At 38.6% G+C, this 19,711-nt stretch overlaps 1 protein-coding gene across 1 annotated transcript; it reads left to right on the top strand.

Annotated features, from left to right (window-relative positions):
• Positions 1-8,206: 8,206 nt before the first annotated feature.
• Positions 8,207-19,217, top strand: nop14 (NOP14 nucleolar protein homolog (yeast)). Its single transcript, XM_053477758.1, has 19 exons — positions 8,207-8,351; positions 9,039-9,227; positions 9,941-10,075; positions 11,394-11,535; positions 11,758-11,891; positions 12,013-12,144; positions 12,471-12,593; positions 12,713-12,838; positions 12,978-13,314; positions 13,408-13,538; positions 13,765-13,850; positions 13,954-14,089; positions 14,283-14,384; positions 14,554-14,707; positions 14,832-14,991; positions 17,888-18,035; positions 18,314-18,432; positions 18,689-18,844; positions 18,962-19,217. The coding sequence occupies exons 2-19, from the start codon at positions 9,045-9,047 to the stop codon at positions 19,056-19,058; spliced, it is 2,601 nt and encodes an 866-aa protein (XP_053333733.1). The 5' UTR covers positions 8,207-8,351; positions 9,039-9,044; the 3' UTR covers positions 19,059-19,217.
• Positions 19,218-19,711: the final 494 nt, after the last annotated feature.

The raw sequence follows: 19,711 nt of genomic DNA, 5'->3' as shown, positions 1-19,711 counted from the left end.
CAATCACAGCCCCTCACCGCTCAAAAACACCTGGGAAACCAATCTCAGTTCAGTATACCACCCTAGTAACTAATCACAACTCAACCCAACACCTTAATAATTAATTACTGCTACTGGACAACTCCTTAGTAACCAATCTAAGCTCCATACATCCCCCTTGTAACCAAATACAGCTTGATGTAATGCCCTAGTAATCAATCATAGTTTAGAATACCAACCTAATAACCAATCACAGCGCTTTACATCGTCTTAGTAACTAACTCAGTACAACGCCCATGTAATCAATCACAGCTCAGTTTATTACAATCACAATCACAGTTTAGTATAATACCCTAACAATTAATCATCAACAGAACACCTTATCAAACAATCACAGCTCAGTACAACACCCTAGTAACCTATCACAGCTCAACATAACACACTAGTAACCAGTCATAGCTCAGTACAACAGACTAGTAATCAATCACTGCACAGTACGATGCGGTGGGAACCAATCACTGCTCAGTACAACACCATAGTAACCAAACACAGCTCAGTACAACATGTAGTAACTAATCACAGTTCCGTTCAACATATAAGTAACCAATCACTGATCAGCACAATGCCCTAGTAACCAATCCTTAGTATAAAAAAAAATAGTAACCAATCACAGCTTAGTTCAACAACTAATCCCAGCTCTGTACCACACAGGATTATCCAATCCCAGCTCAGTACAATATTGTAGTAACCAATCACAGCTTAGTATAACACCCTAGTAACCAATCACAGCTTAGTATAACACCATAGTAACCAATCACAGCTTAGTATAACACCATAGTAACCAATCACAGCTTAGTATTACACACTAGTAGCCAATCATAGCTTAGTATTACACCCTAGTAGCCAATCACAGCTTAGTATAACACCATAGTAACCAATCACAGCTTAGTATTACACACTAGTAACCAATCACAGCTTAGTATAACACCCTAGTAACCAATCACAGCTTAGTATAACACCCTAGTAACCAATCACAGCTTAGTATAACACCATAGTAACCAATCACAGCTTAGTATTACACACTAGTAACCAATCACAGCTTAGTATAACACCCTAGTAACCAATCACAGCTTAGTATAACACCCTAGTAACCAATCACAGCTTAGTATTACACACTAGTAACCAATCACAGCTTAGTATAACACCCTAGTAACCAATCACAGCTTAGTATAACACACTAGTAACCAATCACAGCTTAGTATAACACCCTAGTAACCAATCACAGCTTAGTATAACACACTAGTAACCAATCACAGACTGTAATTAGGTTGCATTAAAAACACACAATGCTGTTTTTAAAAAGAGATACTGTATGCAACCATGGTCCGAATAACACACATGGTCCGAATAATCTCGACATGCATTCATCAAAGTAACTCTAACTTTCCAAAACAACCTAATACCAATAAGAAACCAAAATCCATAACTTTGATAAATTAACCCTGTCACAATGTTTTGACGGTATAAAATATCTGTACAGTTGATACTAAGCCTGGGAAACCAGTCACAGTTTAGTACAACACCCAAGTTACCAATTATCACTGTGTGTTCTGTTACCAAGTTTGTGTAGATTAAAACACACACTTCAAAGGATTCAAAATGGCTGCTGTTGCAGTTTACTGTGGGAACGCTGAGTGTGTGTATTTTAGCCACAAGCAGCAGGTTTTCATTGCACCATGCTGACACACACACACACCAGCTCACTGCAGGATGTTCATACATAATGTGTTTGAGTAAATAAATGAATATGGTTTTTATTTGAGGGAAGACATAGAGTTAAACACACAAACACACTCACTCTAACACACACAGACACACACAATAAACACTGCTTGTGTGGTAAAAACGGCTTGTGTGTTTGCTTGTGTGTGTTTTAAACATGAAACAGACGGAAGAGAAGAGAAGAGAAGAGAAGAGAAGAGAAGAGAAGAGAAGAGAAGCTGCCAGTCAGATTTTCCACTCAGTTGGGTTCCTTTTAATTGTGGGAAAATTTTGATTGGATAAGGAATAGCATGATGTCCCCACAGCTCTATGGTCTCCAGTTTAAAACACAGCTCAGGTTACTGTCGATTACACACATTCACCCTGTCTAAGTTTCCTCTGGGTTCTCCAGTTTACTTCTACTTCCCAAATTTTGTCTGTGCTACAACTGTCTGGTGCCACACTTCTGGCTGGAGATCTCATCGCCAGGACGCACATGTGGTCTGCTCGGGATGCGTGTGGTGACTGGGCATGGTTCCACTTGACCACAAAAATGGTCTTGGACCCAATTGATGCGGACAGCTTTGAGGACTTGTGACTGAAGTTGCTCAATAGTTCAGGACTGGGTAAATTTGTGGATTATGAATGAGGTATAGCTTTCACTGGCTTCATTATAAAACAAAGTGTGTCTTTTTCACAAACTTGTCTAGCCTGAAACACACTTTTATTATTTCCACCCTCTAGATATTTAGTTCAACCTCTGTTGCATTCCCACTACCAGCTGACAAGTATCTTGTGTCTCTTGCATTTTGTGTTTTTCGGTGTGTAATGAGTGCTCCTGTTGTCAGTGGTGAGTGTTTGCTGTCCATCCAGTGTGGATTCCTTCCATCTATCTATCTATGCATCCATCCACACTGTCACCATGAACAATGGCTGGCTGCAGTGACCTCCTGCATGACTTCACGCCATGAATCATTGCTGTAAGGGGAAGTTATGCTGCTGAAGGATAAGTGGATTAGCTACTCCAAATTGACCTAAGGGGTAAATGTGTTTAAGAATGTGTGTGAATGATCCCCTGTGATGTATTCCGTCTTTGGTGACTTCAGGCGTTTTCACATCGAGGACCTGGGATCATTACAGAAAACACTTAGATAAACTCCCAAATAAACAGACCCAATGTATGGTTCATTTTGACCAGTTAAAACACAAGAGTTATCCGTGTCATATAATTGTCTTTTTATATATATATTGTTGAGAAAATCTCATTGAGCTGTCACACGAATACTAAACTTGTTATTGTTCAAGTAGTCAATAAATTGTTCAGGATTGTGAATATAGCTTCCAGGAGCGGAATCAGGTTCTCTCTCTCTGGGTTCATTCAACTGATCCAAAATCCTGCTTCTCTTTATCCATAACACTTCTCTGTTTCCTTCACCAACTTCCCATAGCTACCAGTTTAAAAGCTACCAGTTTGAGACCCAGCCCCACTGTTATGTATTGTATAATTTCTCCTTACAGTTTTTCCTTAGCACCTGTTAACTTAGAACATAATCAATGTCTTCAAACGGAAGGACACTTAGCAAAAGAGTAATATACAACAGCACTTATATGAGAATTGTACAAGAAAATACAGACAATGTAGGCGGTAGAAAATGTCATGTCCTCATGTAAGGACATTTAGTTCTCAAGAGAAGTCTCAGGTCCTCATATTTGATACATTGGGTTTATTTTATTGCAAATTAAAGTCAACTGTGTGTAACAGTGTGTAAAAGTTTATTTTAAATCCAGGCTGTGCATAAAAAAAAATTTGCAAAACAGTGCAACACATCTAAAAGCCTTGTTCAACATTTTATAACTATATAAATTTTCTTTCTTTTCTTTTTGTTTGTAGGAATAGTGTGTGAAATGCTGAAAAACAGTAACATTCAGTTTGCAAGGATAGGAACACATTGCATGTCACACAGAAGATTTCCACAACCGGACACTTTATTTGCACTGGGTTTTTCAGGGTGAAAAAGAAGAATATGTATATCAGATGTTGTGTATACCTTGGGTACTACAGTAGATTAACCTGATGACTTTTGCCTTAAAAGATATATTTCTCTGTAAAAGATATGCATTCTCTTCCTGTACATGTTGAACATAATGTTCACTTGATCAGTAAACTAGAGCTACTGTCATGCTAAACTCAAGGTACTGCTTATGCTTTTACTTGGCTGTTGGCTAAAGCGAGATAAATTAAAATAAAGTGCATCAGTATCTGAATTGTCTTCTCAGTTTGGACTGTCGTAGATGAGTCATAGTAACTCATCTTACTGTCAGCAGTTACATTAATTAGTAACACGTCTTACTGTCTATCATGTCAACACCATCTTAAAGATAAACCCATAGCCAAAAATTAGTCATGTGACAATCACTTCTGGTATACATGTTCTTCTTTGAACATGTATCAAAACTTGTTGGGGCACTAGATTAACATCTTATCTTATGGATGTCTGTCTTATCTTTGTCTGATTTGTTCCATCATTAGCACACATCTTCTAGCTGTTCAACATGTACAGTGGAATGTATGAAAGTTGTCATACCCCTTCAATACACATACCGTCCCACATTCCCTCTTAACTGATACTAAGGCTCCTGTTCCTTGTTATGTCCTGTGTTTTTCACTTGGTAGCTCTTGCTGTGCTTTGATGACTGTGGCTTTTTATTTGTGCTAGTCAGGTACACCTTCTTCATCCAGTATTTGATCCACAGCTTTCATGCTTGTGAAAACTAATAAACGTATCTTTTTGTACCAGCATGCAAAGTTTTAGCCAGATCTGTGATAACCAAGTCCCTCTGTATTCTGACCTGTGAACACACTTTGCACCTTGATACCCTTTAAAGTCCAGTACAATGCCACCTAACAAAGCCAGCAAGTTTTCATGCACACAGGAGCTTATTAGCATATCCTGTTAAAATGGACTTCTGTATATGGGATCATCTGCTCGTCCACTGGCGCATATTTTGGTCGAGCCTAAAGCAAGCAGCCTTCATTAAGCCATTGTTTTCCACAATCACTATCAACCACTATGTTTTCTCAGTCTAAAGATGTGGCAAGCTTGATTTTGTCATGGCAGGGATTCATAAATCACTGGACCAGAATATTCTTATTTGTTGTTAAGGCATGCAATACATGAAAGATGATGCTCCAAAAAAATAATCCATTCCATCAGCTAAAGTGCTGAGAGAGGTACCACTATTAGCTACTGACATAGCATTTGTGCATTTAGCAATTAGTTTAATTAACTCTTTGTTGATGTACTGCTGCACAAAGTCTAGTGCCTGCCAATCATGTTACTCTGGAGGCCTTTCATCCTCAGACTGAACTAATCAGCTAACCATTCTCTACATGCTAGCTCCTAGATTACCATTACTGTCATCACTTTTACCATGCTGACGTTTTTATGCACAAGTCAATTTCTGTAAACTGCCACTGTCATCATGTCTACATGCATGTGAACAGAGCTCCGGTTCACCGTTACTGAGATTGCCGTTGATTAGATGCTGGTGAATCAGGTGAAATATAATCATCACTTGTACCACAACAGGATCAGCAGCATCACAATCACACAATTCCACCATCTCAGAGTTGTCTCCTATTAAGGCAGTCAGTGATTTTTCTGCTCTGCATGGCCTTCAAATAAAATCACATAAAAATTAAAAACAAAATTTGTAACACATTTAAGAATTTTTATACCCTTAAAACCTATTGCTTTGTTTATATATGTTCCCAAGGTATGTGTTCTTATATTTACATTTTCATTTTTCAAAAATAGGACCTCAACATCTCTATAATTTGGGGAACTTTCATGTCCACTGATGATAAGTATATTTATTTAAAAAAAAAAACTTCAAAAAGATAATATTTTACCTACAGTATTAAGAGAAACTATGTTGTAATATTACACATTGTGTGCATGCTTTGCTTCACTTACTGTAGCTTAAAAATTGTCATAATTGTCATTGACCTTTCTGCAAATTAATGAATAAAGTTTAAAATCTATTTCTATTTTTTATTCATTTCAAAAGTCTAAATACTATACAGTTAAACCTTGGATTGCAGACATAATTCGTTCCGAAAGAGTGTTTGTATATCAGAATACTTCTATATCAAAGTGAATTTCCCCATAACAAATAATGGAAACTCTTATGATTCATTCCACAGCCCAAAAATATTCATATAAAAATAATTAATACAAAATATAAAGTAAAAATTAAAACAAATTACCCTGCACTTAACCTTTGCAAAAAATCATGACTGGTGAGGCAGGAGCAGGGGGGCTACTGTGTAGGACGAATTTCACACACTTGTACACAGACACACACACACGCACAAACTGAATCACTTCTCTAAACAGTTTTATCTCTCGAACTGCTACAGCCTTTTTAACCAAATTCCACAACGCAAGAGAGAGAAGAACCATTGGCTCAGTTGTGATTATATGACACTCGGCAGACAAAAACGCATGCATACTACGCTACTTGTATATCAATACCTTATTAAAAGTTATTTTAATATTTAATATTTAATATTAAAAAATTTTATTTTGCTCGTCTTGCAAAATGCTCACAGACCGAGTTAGATGATGTCATTCTTCTCTATGGCATATTTTTTTAAACACACTGTAGGTATTTTTCTCTCATTGTTTCAGCCAAATGGCTAACAATTAAGTTGTTATTAAATATATTAATTGACTGGCAAATATATTTCATACAATGTTATGGTTTATAGGTTCTTTATGATATATTAAACTGTAAGTGGTCAGTCAGGCAAAGCCTAACACTTAAATTAGGAGTCAAAATAAGGAAATTGTCTAAAATGTTACCCAGTAGTGTACATAATTTTTCAGAAAATGAATTGTTAACGTTTAGGCTTTGCAGCTAGCAGATTAGTTACACTGAATGAATTTACAAATTTGAACCAATTTTTTCTGTTAAAAAGAACACATTTTTTTTTTCTTTTTTTGTTAACCTATCATTTTGTATATCAATTTACAAAAGTTATTATGCACAAATAAACAAGTTTCAACAATAAAAGTTATTGTACTTTTTCCACAATAATTTAAGGCTTTGTGGAGTTCGACGCCATCTTGATTTTACACCAATTAGTATATTGTGATATTGCGACCACTAGATGTCGCCAAAAAACTGTTTACTATAAGTACAACAGGCTGCATCCTGATTTAGCCTGAGCGCCCAAGCAGAATCAGTTTCATTAACCAAATATGTAAGCATACAAAAAATATTTAATTGGTCTTTGCTCCACAGAAAGATAGAACTGAGAGAAGGACAAATAAGTAAAAAATGTTGTACTGCTTAAATCTTTTTTATTTATGTGTTTGTTTGTTAGCCTGTTCTCTTTTTTATGTGACAAATATCACCTTCAAGTTTGAAATGGTCCAGGTCCTGAACTGATCTGCATGTGTGGAAGAAAAATAAAAATATTAATAAGACATCACATGCAGCCACCATCGCTCAGAAGTACGTTATGCCAGACTCAAAAACAGGAGGACATTGTCAAAGCAATTTTGATTTGACTGTTCAGACTGAGGTCACATTGCAAAAAATAAGACCTGTAACAGACATAGGACCACATATGGAAGCATCCCAAATCAGAACTGAAAGGATTAGATTCCATGTGACTACACTACTCACACATATTAAATGTAGCCTTTAAATAAGACACCACAAATCCAAAATGTAATGTAAAAGAATATTGTGGTTTGCTATTTTGCAGGATTTTAAATGGTGTGTTTAGACAGAAGTCCTAAGTAATACCTGAGTAAAATGTATTAATGTATGATATGCACGACATTAGCACTGTGGCCTCGCACCACCTGGATCGAGAGTTCGATTCCTGCCTCGGCTCTGTATGCATGGAGTTTGTCGGTTCTCCCTGTGCTCGGTGGGTTTCCTCCAGGTACCCCGGTTTCCAATTAAATGAATAATTTCTCACCTTACTCACTTATCATTTATACTGCTTTATTCTGTATACGGGGTAACAGGTGGGCGTTTGTCTGGAGCCAGAAGACTAAGGGTATGACGCAGGGTACACCCTATACAGGGGGGCTAGCTCAGTGGTTAAGGCATTGGACTACGGTTTGGAAGATTCCAGGTTCAAACCCCACAACCACCAAGTTGCCTTGAGCAAGGCCCTTAACCCTCAACTGCTCAGATGTATAATGAGATAATGTGAGTCGCTCTGGATAAGATAAATGTAAACCAACGCAATGCAAGCATATACACAAACACACCATGGGCGATTTGGAAACGCCAATTAGCCTAATCTGCATGTCTTTGGACTGTGGGAGGAAACCTGAGTAGCTGTAAGGAAAACAGACTTTATTTTGCCATCAGGCAGCGGCGTAGTGGTGTAATTCCACTCCGGTCCAGCAGGTGGCAGGATGACCCGGTTAGACTTGAACCACCGTGAACCTTTGGAGTTGAGCGTGTTGATATGTGGAACACGTGAATTCAGCCAAATTCCCACGTGATGGATTAAATCCGAACTTCTATCCAAGAAAGCTTGTGACCATTTAATTATTTGTGGATTTTTAAATAGGTTTTAGGTAAGTAATTCTCGTTAGAAGACATACTAGCTAGTCGGTTTCCCAAACGGCGCGTGAGCTTCACGGAGCTAACCAGGCTAACTGTTCAGAGATGTTTTCAAAGACGGTGTAACTAGTAAACAAGAGTTTCCTAACAGAATGGCTTTGCATGCCGTGTGTCAGTAAAGGCCGGACCGATTCTGTGTTAATGCTTATTAAATTGTTTTGGCACGTGTGGGTGTTATGATGATGAGCTGTCCATATACTTTTGGACGCACATGCAGGAGTCTGGAGAACACTGTGGCCTCCATGCCTGACCCTGGTAGAACTGTTAATTCATCAACTCTGCTGCAGTCATCACCTTCATGATAAGAACAAAGGTGCAGTGATCAGTGCTTTAGAGAATGAGAAGCCTCAAGGTGTATGAAAAATTGCACCATTCTCTAGATTACTCTAAAACACACTGATAAAGATGATCCTGAAAGTCTTCTCTCTTCTCAGTGATCTCACTTTACAAGCTGGTGTTACTTCAAAGACACAGTGTTACTAATGTGTAACACTTTAGCACTGATAAACAAATAGAAGCTTTTATCTCTAATGAGCATGATGATCATCCTGAGTTTCTTTCTCTGTTTTTTGAGCTCTGTTTTTTTATTTCCTAGTTTAAAGCAATAAAACTTATTAGGCTCATGGCTGTTTCTCTTTCAGTGTGACATGGGGAAGCCGGTGAAGAAAAGGAGTGTGTGCGATAAAGTGCGCAAGAGCAGCGCGCACGCTCAGATCAAGACGAACCCATTCGAAGTGAAGATCAACAAGAAGAAGTTTGACGTCCTGGGCCGAAAGAGCAAACACGATGTGGGACTGCCAGGCGTGTCTCGCTCTAAAGCTCACAACAAGGTAACACCTGGATACCTAATTAGTAAAATTAGGTCTAACTGTCTCGTCTACTTGTCTTGCCACTCTGTTACACCTGCTGCATTTACTTCACATTCTGTCTCATACTCTGTCTCACTCTAATTCCTGCCTCTAAAAACTAAACAAGGTAGCATCTGTCTCGTGATGTGTCTCTCCTCTTTATTTTGTCTCAAACTCGCACTCTCTGGGTCTCGTTCGAAAGCTTAAAACATGGTAACACTTATCTACTTGACTCATGCTCTGTCTTGGACCATGTCTCATTCTAATTAGATCTACCTGTCTCGCACCCCATCTCATTCTAATTATGTCTACCTGTCTCGTCTATCTACCGCTTTTGCCGCTCAGTCACACCTGTTGCATACCTTGCTTCACATTCTGTTTCATCTTCTGTCTCACTCTCTCTCTCAGTCTCACACAATCTGTCTCAATCAAATTCTCGCCTTCAGAATACAAAACAAAGTAGCGTCTGTCTCACTCTCTGTCTCTCATTTTGTCTTACACTCTATCTAATTCCACAACAAGGTAACGTTTGTTTATCTGTTTGTGTTAAGTTGTGTGCTTTATTACCTCCAGATTGCTTTTCAGATAAATAAACCCATATGTAAAGTTCTGTACAGTTGCTTCATCATGACATTGTCTGACATATGTATATAAAAAAAAGATTTTTTATTTATGTATTTATTTATTTTGTGCAGCGTAAACAGACTCTCCTGAAGGAGTTCAGAATGAAACACAAAGCGAATTCGTTTATTGACCGGCGCTTTGGAGAGTATGACTCCAAGATGGCACCCGAGGACAAAATTCTGCAGAGGTTCGCCATGGAGAGACAGGTAACGGCGGGTTTCTACCCTTAAATCACTAATGTACTAACATGAGGGTTACGTAAGCAGTAATTCACACTGGTGTGATGGGATAGGGCAAACCAAAGATGACCGTTGCCCAAATTTGAAAACTTTTCAATGTTTTTCTTTATTATTTTCTTTATCATATTATTTATTATGTCACTTGTTCATCCATTTAGTACTTACTTTTAATGTGGAAAGTCCGCAAAACTTGAACTTCCAATCAGAATCTGAGGCGTGGTACGACCTGCTCCTTTTGATGCTCTTTGTGTCCCTCAACGTGCATGTCAAATCATAAGGTTTTCTTCTCTTCTTACATTTAGCAGCAAGTATATACTTTATCATTAAATTGGTTTATGCTTTTTATTATTATTTTTATCAGGATAAGGTAAATGTCCCATACGGAGACACACATTTACATAACAGCATTTAGCAGACGCCCTTATTCAGAGCGATTTATATTTTTATCTCATTTTACATCTAAGCAGTTGAGGGTTAAGGGCCTTCCTCAAGGGCAACTTGTAACTTGCTGACCGCGGACGTTGAACTTGCAAGTTTTTCAACTGTAGTCCAATGCCTAAGCACACGCATGCATGCACAAACAAAAATATATACTACTGTCCGGTTAGGGACAGGCTTGTACAGTTCTAATTGGGATATAGTTTCCTGTATTAGTTAATTAAGCTGTATGTGTTAATTAGAGACTCTAAGAGCAGGTCAAAAGCTACAGAGAGCATACTGTGCTAGAAGTATGTTAAAATTGAGCCAGAAAACTTTTGACAACAATAAATTTTGTACTAAACTATGTATTTAATTTTAAATTACCCAACAAGCTCTATGTCATGTACATTATGATAATAATAATAATAATATAAACTTCCGAGTACAGGGGTTGGCCAAGTGTCCAACAAGCACAGGTGCTATTTATAAATAATTTGTTATTAATATTCTAAACAATCTATTTATGTTCAACAGCTTTGAAGTTTACTTTAGAGGTTATAAAATATGGGAAGGCAATGTTTTTTGTTACAAGAGTTGAAGGTCCTGTGTAGACAGTACAGAATAATTGTCATTTATTATTATTATTATTATTATTATTATTTTAAATTGAGTGCAATAAATGTTTCAGTTGAAATAATAAGAATTGTGTCAGCGAATCGTAACCTCAGTTCCTGTGGAGGAAAATCATGATTCACATTTTATCAAGAATCGTGCAGCCCTAAACAAGATAATACAGAAATATTCGAGTAGTTGTCTGTGTGTTGTGTATGTAATATCCTAATTGTGTGTGTGTGTATGTATACAGCGCGTTCAGGGGAAGAAGGACATGTTTAATCTGAATGATGAGGAGCAATTAACACATTATGGACAGTCCCTGGCTGAGATGGAGAAGTTTACTGATGGAGTGGAGAGCGAGAGCGATTCGGAGGAGAAAGGCCTCCTGTCTGGTTAGAAAACACACACACACACACACTCTCTCTCTCTCTCTCTCTCTCTCACACACACACACACACACACACACACACACACACACACACACACACACACACACACACACACACACATACATACATACATACATACACAGAAATACTCAAGACACTTAACAAACAAGAACTATATAAAATATAATAATTATAATATCATTGTGTTTGTGTGCGTGTGTGAAGCTGAAATGACGGCGTCACACTTCGGAGGAGGTGGAGGGCTGCTGAGGAAAAAAAACGGTGAAGAAGAGGATGCAAATAACAAAACGCGCCAGGAGCTCATCGAAGAACTTATCCTCAAATCTAAACAGGAGAAGGTGAGGAACGCATGGCGGCTAAATTTATCATTTCAGTTAGCAGGTCTGCTTAAGCTACATTGAGTTTGTAGTGAGCCGTGTGCTAGCGATAACCATAAGGGTTGTGTTGTGATATGTGCAGAGAGAGCGTCAGATACAGAAAGACGAGACGCACGAGCTGACAGAGAAACTGGATCAGGAGTGGAAGTCCATCCAAAGCCTTCTGTCACGTAAAACTCCCAAAGAACGAGAAGAGGAGATGGAGAAACCAAAGGTGAGAAGAGAGGAGGAGAGGAAGAACGCCAGAACAGGAGAACTAAAGCACTTGATTGTGGACTGTACAGTATAGTGATTACCAATCTAATGTCCTAACATTGCCATTACTGCGGTTATAGTCTATATTACTAAAGAGTGACTCTGTCTGACCAATCACTGACTCTTCACTGAGCACGCTGCTTTCTGATTGGACAGTTAGAGTGAAGCGCCCACTAGATGGTGCAAGTGTGTCTGTCAAACCTACAGCAGCACTTGGGCTTGACTTCTATGAATATTACATTCCACATGGACTGATTGTTTTTACCTGTGTGTGTGTTTGTGAAGCTGGACGAATATGACATGATGGTGAGGGAATTGGGATTCGAGATAAAAGCGCAGCCGTCAGAGAAACTCAAAACCCCAGAGGAAATCGCCAGAGAGGAGAGGGAAAGGTTGCAGAAACTGGAGGTAACGAACAAGCCACACATAAGATCTGACCTTAGTTCGTGTCTTTCAAACAGAGGGGGATTTAAAGCACCTCTGATGTCATTATTCTGTATTTTTGTGTGTGTGTACGTGCCACACAGGCAGACAGACGGAGAAGGATGGAGGGTGAGGTGGAGGAAAACCCTCAACACGCACACATGTCGGCTGATGACCTCAACGACGGATTCGTCCTCGACAAGGACGACCGCAAAACTCTGTCCTATCAGGTACACGCATTCCTCAGATGGTAGTAATGCGATTAATCGATTTATCATTTTAATAAACGGTAGATTGATCATTTGCAGCCCTACTATACATATATATATATTTTTCTCCTCTAACCTCGTACACGTGTCTCTCACATAGGACGGGATGTGGAACATTGAAGAAGAGGAAGGTGCAGGAGAAAATGATACTAAGGAAGAAGACGACAACGGTAATGAAGATGAGGAGGAGGAGGATGAAGATGATGATGGTGGTAGTGGTGATGAAGACAACGATGATGAGGAAGATGATCGTCACTCAGATTTGGAGGACAGTGGTGATGATGATGACAATGAGCAGGAGAATGAGGGAGAGGAAGATGAAGAAGAAGAAGAAGAAGGGACGGAGCCCAGTGATGAAGTGAAGCGCACTGTGAGTGAAGAGGAGAGGAGAGAGATTCAGGACGCAGCCCGTGCAGAGCTGCCCTACACCTTCACAGGTACAGTGAGACAGATGGTCTGCCAGGCTGAGCTAGTGGGGAAGATGGATTAAATAAGGAAAGAGATTGATTGTGTGTGTGTGTGTGTGATAGCTCCTGAGTGTTACACAGATCTGAAGAACATGCTGCAGGGTCATTTACCTGATGAACAGTGCCTCATATTGGAGAGAACTAAGAAGTGCAATCATCCCAGTCTGGCTGTTGGAAACAAAGCTAAATTAGAGGTGACCTTTGATAGCAAAAACAGAAAACACATGTTTATTATGTGTTCCAGTATTTATAGCAAAAACTGAAAATAATGCAGCAGCTAGATTAAACTCGATGCCAACTGCTCTTTTTATTCTTTGTTTAATTTATTTATTTAATACATGACCTCCTTTTGTTCTGATAGATTTCAGCCAATCTCACCGTAGGCACGTGATTTAACTTTACATTTTTTACGTTTTACAGAAGTTATTTGGATTCCTGTTGGAGTATGTAGGGGAACTGGCTACCCACAATCCCCCACAGCTCACCACTATCAACATTCTCATTCCGTAAGTCGTAAGGTGTTTTCCATCCAGCTGAGTTAACCGAGTCGTTGTGTACGTAGAATATAATGAACTCAAATAAAACTCCCTCTCTCGCTCCGTCTCTCAGGCAGATCTATTCCCTGTCTCAGCTCTATCCTGAAGCGGCGTGTCGGGTGATGCAGACACTGATCGGCGATGCCGCTCACAGCATGGAGCAGAGTGTAGAGGTCAAAGGTCGTGCTGCAATCCCCGGCCTGGATATGGTATAATTACACACACCTACAGTATATACAAAATGTTGTCAAAAAGTATTTGCACCTTTTTTTTTTGCATATTTGTCACACTTAAATAACAATACATATATCAGGAAGGAGCTAATACTTATTCACAGCACTGTACAGTGTGACTGAATGGTGTGATGTGAGGGGTAACTTGTGTGTGTGTGTATCCGCACAGCTTGTCTATCTGAAGATTGTTTCTCTGCTGTTTCCTACGTCTGATTTCCGTCATCCAGTTACGACACCAGCCTTCCTCTACATCGGCCAGGCTCTCACTAAGGTAGTGTGTGTGTGTCTTCATGTGCACTAGATTATCTCTGTGATCAATTTCATAAATTTCATATTCAGTACTTATTATCCTATTAGTTAACATACTACATTAGTGCATTTGAGTCTTTACTGTAGGATTCTGTAAATGTGTGTGCATGTGGGTCTTTTTTTTCACACAGTGTGCAGTCGTGTCTCTAGAGAGTGTGTGCACAGGTCTGATTCTGTGTTGTATAGCGGTGGAGTATGTGTCTCTCTCCCGGCGCTTTATTCCTGAGCTCATCAATTACTTGCTGGGGCTCCTGCACCTCGCCGTCCTCACACACACCTGCACAGGTAATACAAACATCTGTACAAATAAAGCATGTGGAACAACTCTGTTAATACCGCTACTGCTTAAATTTTTACTAAGAGAATGCCATTTTAAAACTCAGATTTGTGTGTGTGTGTGTGTATTTAGATTACCATGTGGTTCCCCCGTTCAAACAACAAGGGAAGAGCAGTGAGCTGCTGCATGTGTGTGATCCGCAGTCTGCTCACAGCTGGACCAGGAAAAGGATCACGCTGTCATCAGCACACAGAGTTATAGCTACTACAGAGAGGGAAAGAGACCACTACAGGTAATATTCACACACACACTGAGATATCACACTCCAGGCAACACTCACTCACTCGCACCACTACATGAGCAGTAAACCTTGGATTGAGGGTAACTTGGTCTTTGGAAAGTGTTCTGTAAGGCGAGCAAACTTTTGTATAACACTTTAATTGTGTGTACTGTTCATTATAATGTTATCACGTGTGTCCAAGTGTGTCCAAGTGTGATGTCTGTTCTTTAGTAACTGTACTGCAATAACGGCCTCCAGAAAGAAGGAAAAGGTTAAACAGGCTGTAGCAGTGTGAGAGATGAGGCTGTTTAACGACAATGCAATGTTACATTCCTGCGAAATCCTCAAAAGGAGGCAAACCCAGGTGTCATTAGAGAGGTTTCTTGTTAAGAAAGTTTCTCGTCAGAAACAAATTATGCTTGCAATCTAAAATGTAACTGTATAACGCAAACACGCTGACATATTACTCCAGGTAACACACACTCATTCACACCACCACATGCATCTCACACACAGACCACTACAGGTAACACAAAGTAAACCTAGGCTTTTTACACACACCTGCATTTTACTACACAGGAGGTATGAGCTTGCTGTTAATGATCAAATCGTAGCTATAGTGCCTGGTATCGTTCAAATAGTTTTAATACCAACACCTTTACTTCGATATCGGTTCCTGAACAAACGTTTTGTAGGACAGATTTTGAAAGATTCATTTTAACCCCTCCAAAAAAGAAAAGGAATCATATTAGACATTACAGTACATGTCATGAGTTTTATCTTTCAGCTCATTGCTAGTTTCACTTACTGTCATTTTATAACATAATGAATTAAAAAAAAATTTAAACCAGGTAGTTTGAATTATTCTATTGTAACTCTTTAGTTTTATTTTTGCAGCAGTCTCGCATTTTATCTCCTCAAAGCAGTTTTATAACATGAAGAATAAACCCACAACTTGAAGTTCTCTAGTAACAAGATTGTTCAAGATCACACTTCACAAGAGCCATCTCACACATTAAAGTGAGAGTGTTCATAGTTCAGTGTTTTTAATTTTGAACTAAATTTACAGAAAAAAAGAACTAGTTTATTGTGCATTGTGTCAGGTCACTCCGTTTATTTGTTTTTGTTTGAAATTTGGAATTGAACAAGAAGCCTTTTTTTGGTCTCAGCTCTATTTGGCAACTGTTTGGTCAGTCTCTGTAACTCTGTCAAGTCAAATTCCATCTGTTCCATCTGTATGCATCAATGGAAAGGTTTCACACTTTAAACGGTTGAAACAGTGGAAATGGTATGCATGCGAGTGTTCAATTATCACTCCTTTGTGATTTTCCTCTGTCAGAGAGCAGTAATGCATCGTGATGATGACTAAAGGTTTATTTTAGTGTGTGAAGTTTCCTTACACACATACACAGAGAGAGAGAGAGAGCACAATTTTTTTACCCAACCCTACAGAAAAATGCCATACTAGACCAAGTTTTTATTATATTTTATTAGTGTTAATTTTTGCCACCATCATTTAAACACTGTGAATCTAGCAGTTTAAAGTCAAAGTGATTTGCATAATTCATTTGCTCAGCTTATATTAAATTAAACACATGCCACAAGTAATTTAACGATAATGCCATACATACAATTTGAGGTGAAAAAGAGCTAAAAATATAAATCATAGGCAAAATCTGAAAATGAATTATAATACGGTTTGTTAAAGGAGAGTGACCATTAGGCAGTGTAGATGTGAGTGTTTTTCTTATATCTGACATATTCCAGAGTGCAGATCACAAAACAGATTATAGATCACTTTATACAGTTTAGATTTGCTTCTATTTATGTTTTTATCTCTAGGGGCTGAAGTCTATGTGTCTTGAGTGCATGTATCTGTGAAATTTAATCAATAAGTTAAATGTTAAGTGTGGTCAGTGTAATAGCCAAGGTGGAAATAAATCATGCATTACTTATTACTTTCAAAACATGTAGAATATACTGTAAGTCGTTTAATATAACTTAACTCATTTTATATATATATATATATATATATATATATATATATATATATATATATATATATATATAATGAGCACAGCCCAGGTGTATACACTCACCAGCTTCTTCGTTAGGTACAACTGTACAACAGCTCATTGACGCAAATATCTAATAAGCCAGGAACTCATTGCATTTCGGCATTGTAGACATGGTCAGATGGTCTGCTGAAGTTCAAACCGAGCATCAGAATGTGGAACAAAGGTGATATAAGTGACTTTGAACATGGTGAGATTGTTGCTGCCAGACTGGCTGGTCTGAGTTTTTCCGAAACTGTCATGGTCGTTCGAGGAGCTGACAGAAAACCTTGGATAACATCACCTTACAACCAAGTTATGCAGAGGAGCATCACTGAACGCACAACACTTTAACCCTTAAAGCAGATGGGCCACAGCAGCAGCAGAAAATTGTCCCCAGACTAAAGAGTCTCAATTTCTGCTGTGACACTTGAATAATAAGGTCAGAATTTGGAACATACTGTATAACATTGAAGCATGAATGTATTCTACCTTTACAGTGTGGGGGATATAACCTTGGCACACTTCTTTGGGCCACTTAAGTACTATTTTAGCATTGTTTAAAAGACCTGAGTATCGTTGCTGATGTCTATTCCTTTATGCTTTTATTATTTTGGACATATTAAAAAATCATCTTGTTTTTACTAATGCATTCTTCTCCGAATGAGCACAAATTCCCATGAAAACACTCCATAATCTTATACTGTAAAGAACAGAATGGTCAGGTTTCAACATTAACCATATAGTGTCCGTGTTGTTCTTATCTTTGTTATTTAATGTTTTAACGTCTGACACAAGCACAATGAGTTCTTAACAATATTTAATTTTATTGATTTTTATTTGTTTCGTTGCAGGTTGTCTGTGCTTTACACATGTTTGGATTTGGTAAAGAGATGCACAGTGCTTTATCAACAACTTCCTGCTTACCAGGACATCTTTCAACCAATCAGAGTCCTTCTCTCAAAACATCTTCCTGTTACAGATTACCCATCAGCCCTACAGGTGAGCACCACACGGTGCCAGTTTAAAATCAAGTCGAAAAAGTTTAAATCAATATGATGTCACAATAGGGGGAAAATCTGATTGGCTTCTATTACAAAAATGAAAAAAGGACTAAAGCAGGGAAGGATTTTTTCCTGTTTTCCTTTGCTTGTACATGCACAGTGAGGACTCATCTGAATGGCAAAAAATTAAATAAGAACTTAATAATGAAAAAAAAGCATAATAGGTCTCCTTTAATGCAGGCGTGTAAAAGAGTTGTGTTCTTGCCATGTTTATAGGAGCTGCACAAAGAAATCCTGGAGGTCATCCCAGAGACACCATCCCAGCATGCACCACTGGTGTTTGATAAGAAGAAGCCCATCCCTCTTAAACTGTTTAAGCCCAAAGTGGTGGAAGTGTGAGTGCACAAGCAGTGTGTAATTATAGCGAGAACATGTAATTGTATAGCGAGTGAATACAGCGAATGTATACAGTCTATGACTGGATAAGATAGACAGTTCCTTTCACTGCTACTTGACATGAGATGCCGCTGTTATGGCATGCTCTTCAGCTTTACACATTTTTCTGATTTATCATGCATTTTACATAATGAACATTACACACATTTTATAATTATATGAATAAAGTGATATTTGGTTTTTATTTGCATTCAGGCTGGACTATGGGAAGAAACGAGGGAACACCAAGGAGGAGAAGGAGAGAGAGCGACTGAAACACAAGTATAAGAAGGAGTTTAAAGGCGCTCTGAGGGAGATCAGGAAGGACACGCGCTTCCTTGCCAGCACCAAACTATCTGACACTCTGCGCAGGTTAGTGCGCTACATAGTAGAGGCACAACCACACACATACACGCACACTTCATATGAAACTAATACAATAATGCAGTGTTCTAAAGGCATGTCTGTTTGTGTCTGTGTGTATAACAGGGACGCTGAGAGAAAGAGGAAGGTGAAGGAGCTGTATGGTAGTTTGGCCACCCAGGAGGGTGAGTGGAAGGCACTGAAGAAAAGGAAGAGGAAGTAATGTAACAGTGCAAACCCTATTTCCTATGTGAAAAACTGAAACTGTGTACAGTTTAGTGTTCGTCGTGATTGAGTAACATATACTCTTTATTCTGCAAAACCATTTTGTACATTGTGGTATTTTGTGAAATAAGCAAATAAACCCATACAGTAACTCAAATGTTTGTGTGTGTGTGTACGCAAGAAGGAGGGTGATTTTAAAAATGTTACATACTTTGTGATAAAAAAAACCTGAAGATCGAGAAATTATTGATACGTATTAATAGTTTATATCCCACCAGTTATTAAACCAGTCCGAGTGTCCCTGTGCCCACGATATCCCCAGTTTCTTGTTCTTGGCTTACAGGAGTGGAACCTAATATGGTACAGTATTCTGGTCGACTCATCCACAACAATGTTAAAGGTTTAGTCCATGCTGAGATTTTCTGCTAACCATGGTTGTAATGAGATTGTGAGAGTGGTTATATGAGTTACAAATCCCTTCTTGGGAACTCAAAAGGCTCTTGCCATTTTCCTCTGCCCTCTCTTATCAACAAGGCATTTTCACCTATATAACGGTCACCTACTCAGTGTTTTTTGTTTTTGGCACCTCTGTTCTCTGTAAGCTCTAAAGACTATTGTGTGAAATTATGTGAGTATATCAACAGTACTTGG

Source organism: Clarias gariepinus, chromosome 19 (assembly GCF_024256425.1).
Source record: "Clarias gariepinus isolate MV-2021 ecotype Netherlands chromosome 19, CGAR_prim_01v2, whole genome shotgun sequence".
In the NCBI taxonomy this organism is placed as follows: Eukaryota; Metazoa; Chordata; class Actinopteri; order Siluriformes; family Clariidae; genus Clarias; species Clarias gariepinus.
Note: the sequence above shows the minus strand (reverse complement) of the source record. Positions and strands in the feature narration are given on the sequence as shown.

Bases quoted from the DNA above. Each gene is read 5' to 3' on its own strand.
- nop14 (XM_053477758.1), top strand. From the start codon at position 9,045: ATGGGGAAGCCGGTGAAGAAAAGGAGTGTGTGCGATAAAGTGCGCAAG. The intron at 12,145-12,470 runs GTGAGAAGAGAG...GTGTTTGTGAAG, and splicing joins AGGAGATGGAGAAACCAAAG to CTGGACGAATATGACATGAT. The intron at 13,851-13,953 runs GTAAGTCGTAAG...TCCGTCTCTCAG, and splicing joins ACTATCAACATTCTCATTCC to GCAGATCTATTCCCTGTCTC.